At 54.7% G+C, this 4576-nt stretch overlaps 1 protein-coding gene across 1 annotated transcript; it reads right to left on the bottom strand.

Annotated features, from left to right (window-relative positions):
* Positions 1083 to 4570, bottom strand: NME3 (NME/NM23 nucleoside diphosphate kinase 3). The gene is made up of 5 exons (XM_021411433.1): positions 4433 to 4570; positions 4227 to 4357; positions 4019 to 4120; positions 3661 to 3773; positions 1083 to 2815 (listed from the first exon to the last, which is right to left on the bottom strand). The coding sequence occupies exons 1-5, from the start codon at positions 4476 to 4478 to the stop codon at positions 2713 to 2715; spliced, it is 495 nt and encodes a 164-aa protein (XP_021267108.1). The 5' UTR covers positions 4479 to 4570; the 3' UTR covers positions 1083 to 2712.

Genomic DNA, 4576 nt, shown 5'->3' with positions numbered 1-4576 from the left:
TGACTACTGTGATCACGCTCAGGAGGAACGACGGGTGCGAGGTGAGCGCCGGCATCACGTGACGAGGGCGGACCAATCGCGGTTGGCCCTGCCCCGTCCCGGCAGCCCCTGCGCTTAGGGGAGGTAAGATGGCGGCGGGGCGTGCGGGGCTGTTGGGTGTTAGTGAGTGCCGCCAGACCGCGGGGCCTCACGGCCGTGCTTGGCGCCGAGTCAGGCGCGGACACAACCGTCTCACACTTCCAACTGAGCCCCAGGAGGTGGCACCCTTGGGCCGACGCGCTGCTTCTCCATCTGTGGCCTTTACCACCGAGCTTTTCTCCGGTTTGCTGTGCGTTTTTTCCTCCGAGCTCAAAGGGCAGCAGCCGCCGTCACGCTCCTGTCAGCTGCCGGGATACCAGGCTGCAGCCCGCCTCCCTGCTGGGATCCACGGAAACGATACTGCCTGCTCCAGGAGGTTTGTAAGCGCTTTGGAGGTCTGGGGAGTCCGGTGTACGGTCTGCAGACAGCGCTCTGCACGAGTCCGCTGCTGTGTGAACGCTTCCTGTGCTCCCTCACTGAGCCGTGCCAGGTCCATAGGTAATAAACGTGATAACATCAGCTGCTGGTGCCTTCTGTTGCTGTAAGTTCTCTGGAGCTTTTATCTGTATAAGAGTGGGGCTGCTGGAAAGGCAGTTAGCTCAAGTCTCAACCTTCTGGTAACCTATTGGCAAGTCACACGCACACAGAGCCACAGAATATCCTGAATGGAGGGGACCTACAAGGACCATTGAGTCCAATCCCTGGCTCTGCATAGGAACACCCAAACCCTATGTGCCCACTGCTCTCTGGTGCAGAACCTTTTCCTGACCCTCCCCTGGCAAAGCTGCATGCCCTTCTCTCAGGTCCTTCTTGACAAGTCCAACTAGGACAGTTTGGTCCCATGGCCACATGCCCCTGAGGCTGGTATAATCCACAGCTTCCTCCAGGATCAGAAATAAAATGCAGAAAAAGGGACCCCTCCAGCCAGTGCCCAACTACAGCCATCATCACAGGGTCTGCATCAGATCAGGTATGAGAACGATTGTTCATCCAGGTCCCAGAGGTGTTTAAATAAGCTCAGGTTTATTTTGTCCAATTTAAGTAACTTAAGAAATGCATGTGACAATATTTAGAGCAACAGAAGAGGGAAGTAGTGAAAGTTATGAATAAGACTGTAGACTGCCTTTGCTAGTTACCAGTTGTTGGTCATTAATCTGAATGCCATTACACAAACTCCCTTATAATCACTCCTAAATGATTTTAATATCTTGACAAACTGTGGGTCCTTCCCCATTTGTTGCCTTGCCTGTGCATCTCTGGGGCAATAAAGAAAAGTTGCCACTAGCATTAGAGTTCCATCAGAAAAACTGGCCCTGGCTCATATCCCTGTGAGTGCTGGCCTAGAGCCACCTCCCACTCCCCCAGAAAACAACCAGAAGAGATGGGACTCTCCAGAGTTTATTATAAATAAAAGCACATGGATGATTTATGGGAACAAACGATCTCTGAGATGTTTAGAGCCGTAACCAGCCATTTGGAGAAGGCCCTGAAGGCATGAGGTTCTCTGGCTATCAGAAATGCTGTGTGTTGCCACTGGACAGCAGAGGAAAGCCACAGTTGCTCACAGAAGTCCCTGAGTCCCTTCTCCCCCTGTTACTCCTGGTATTTATCTGCTCAGCCCCACCACCCCAGGCCAGCCTGCGGGTAGAAGCGGGAGGTGGGGAACTGCACTCATTCCCCAGCAGATACAAATCATGCTAGCTCAAGAGAAGGAGATGGGTTTGCAGGACACGAGCAAAGTATCTCAGCCTACATGCAACAAAAGCCTTGTTCCCTCAGGTTTCACCAGACCCCTGCTCCACAGCAGAAAGCAGTGCCACAGTCACTGCCCTTCCATTTTGGCAAGCTGTGCAGAGGGCTCAGAAACAGCTTAATGAAATGGACGGTAGTGTGAAAACTAAGAGGCAAAAACGTGACCCAGGAGTAAAGGACACAGGAACACATTCAAACAAGTGGCACTGAGCCTCTCCAGTGACAGGCCTTGCTGTCACAGGAAGTCAGGAAGCCTCCAGTATTGAACAGCTCACAGCAGGAGCCCAGCTAAGGTCCTCTGAACCTCCTCCTCCACAGGCCGCTTCTGCCTTGCACACAAGGGACACATTACAGTGAAGAGTGTCACCAACCTCTGCGCTTTCCACTTAATTCTACAGCAGCTCAGTTCTTTAAAAGCCTCTGGTGAGGAACCTCACCAAAATGCAAGTGGATAACAGTGACTGCACCCCATAGTGAGAAGCACACCTCCCCAGGGCTAGGAGTATGTGTCCTCCTGTGCCTGGTAGGCCTGCCAGCACAGAGCCCAGCTTTCACTCTCCTTCATAAATCACCTTGAGCCACTTAAGGACTTTGGGATGCCGCAGCAAACTGAGCAGCAACACTAACTACTTACTACAGGAGATGGAGGGGGGGAAAAAAAATAAAATAGCTACTATTGCAAGGAGCTGAACTGCTGAGTTACAAACACAGACCAGCTCCCAGGACCCCTCCACAGACACACAAAAGAGAAACTCCCAGCACATGATACCACAGCAGAATCCACAGCCAACCTGAGGGGCCAAAATGGAACTGATGAAAATGCCCCATGCTCAAGTTAGGAAGATGTACTTCCCTCAGGCTGTCCCATCACTCATAGATCCATCATTCAGCCGCGTCCTCCCAGCACATCAGCTCCTCTGGGCGAAACCAGAGGGAGATCTCCTGCTGGGCACTCTCAACCGAGTCACTGCCATGAATCACATTCCTGTGGGGAACAAGAAAGGGATCAGCGTGCAGTAAACAGAGAAAGGCTGGGGAGGGAAGCTGCAGCTGGGAAAGTTAACACCCCAACTGATTTAATTAAGCCTGCCGAGCCAGACACATTGTACAATATTCTTTCCCATCACACAGCTCTCCTCCTTCCTGCTCATGAGATATTCATGAACGTGCCTTGGGATGTGTAGGAGCTGCCAGTTTCCAGCAGTCCTTTCTCCTGTAAGGAGAAATTATTTACATCCTACAAAGGAGCTGCAAGTGGCTGTTTATCTGAGGAGTTTTTTGTTTGTTTTAAAGGTTTGCGATTGGTGTGCCTCCAGATTTCCCACTTCTTTCAGTGAAAGTAGGTCCTACAAAGCAGGTTTGGTGTCAGACACCAAGAAACAGAAACCTAAGCAAGGAAGGTTAGTTAGAGCAGCTACCACAAGCCAGGCTCAGCTACAGCCACCAGAGGTCACCACTGGACAACATGCAGTAGTGAGAAGCCCTCATGCTTGCAGAACTGCAGCTTGGCTTTTGTTTCAGATCTGGATGCCCGGCAGAGCTGAGCAGCCTCCAGGAGAGGACTGAGAGGGCTCCTCCCTTCCTCTTCACAGCCTGACAGTCCTGATTCCCTGCCAAGCAAACCCCTCCCCTGCAGGGAGAAGAGGCCTCAGGAAACATGAGACCTAAACCCAGGCTGCTCCCTGGCAAAACGAACCCAGGTCACTGCATCTAATGTCAACGTGCAAGTGGCCTGAACTTTGCTCCGCTGATGCAGACTCGCGTAGCTTGGGCAGAAATACAAGGACAGGAATGCACAGTAACCCTCAGGGAACAAGAAGCCAGACTCACTTGCCAACTTCAATGCAGAAGTCTCCACGGATGGTGCCAGGCCTGGACTCAGCCGGGTTGGTCTCTCCGATCATTGCGCGCGCCATCCTGACCACATCCAGGCCCTGCCACACCTACACGACAGCAAACAGAATCAGCTCCCACAGAAGGTCAAAGCGCATCCTCTACGTCTGCCACCCGACCCACGCAGAGGACAGCCAGCAAAGGGCCCTTCTGTAACCAGGAGGTGATTTCTGACCACCATCACAATTGTCCGGGGGTCCGGCTTATCGCAAGACACAGCCCTGCACTCAGCACAGCTTCCAGAGGGCCTAGGACGGAGCCGTCCTCGCCGCACCCGCTCCCGGCCAGCACTCACCATGGCCACCACGGGCCCCGAGCTCATGTACTTCACCAGGCGGCCGTAGAAGGGCCGGTCCCGCAGGGCGATGTAGTGCTCCTTCAGCAGCTCCTCTGAGGCCTGCACAAAACACGCGGCCCTGCAGCCTCCGGGCAAGGCCACGGAGCCCCATCCCGCGTACCGGGGAACAACGAGGGCCCCACCCGGCCCGGCCCGGCCCCCGCACCTGCAGCAGCTTCAGCCCCACCAGCTTGAAGCCCTTCCTCTCGAAGCGCCGCACGATCTCCCCCACCAGGTGCCGCTGGACGCCGTCCGGTTTGATGGCGACGAAGGTGCGCTCGGTGACACCGGAGCGGGCTGCGAGAGGGCACGGACTTCAGGCGGAGGAGAAGGGGGGAAAAGGAAAGGGGACGGGAAGAACCGCGGCCTTACCGCTGTGGAAGACGCTGGCGAAAACCGCCAGCACCAAGCAGATCATGGCGGCGGCTGCGGCGCTCTTAAAGGAACCGCTCCCTCCGCTCAGGTGTCCGCCGAAAAGCGTTCCCCCCCCTACCCACCCCGGAACGATTGTGCCGC

This window comes from Numida meleagris, chromosome 13, assembly GCF_002078875.1.
Source record: "Numida meleagris isolate 19003 breed g44 Domestic line chromosome 13, NumMel1.0, whole genome shotgun sequence".
Lineage (NCBI taxonomy): Eukaryota > Metazoa > Chordata > Aves > Galliformes > Numididae > Numida > Numida meleagris.
The sequence above is the reverse complement of the archived record's forward strand: the minus strand, read 5'-3'. Positions and strand labels throughout refer to the sequence as shown.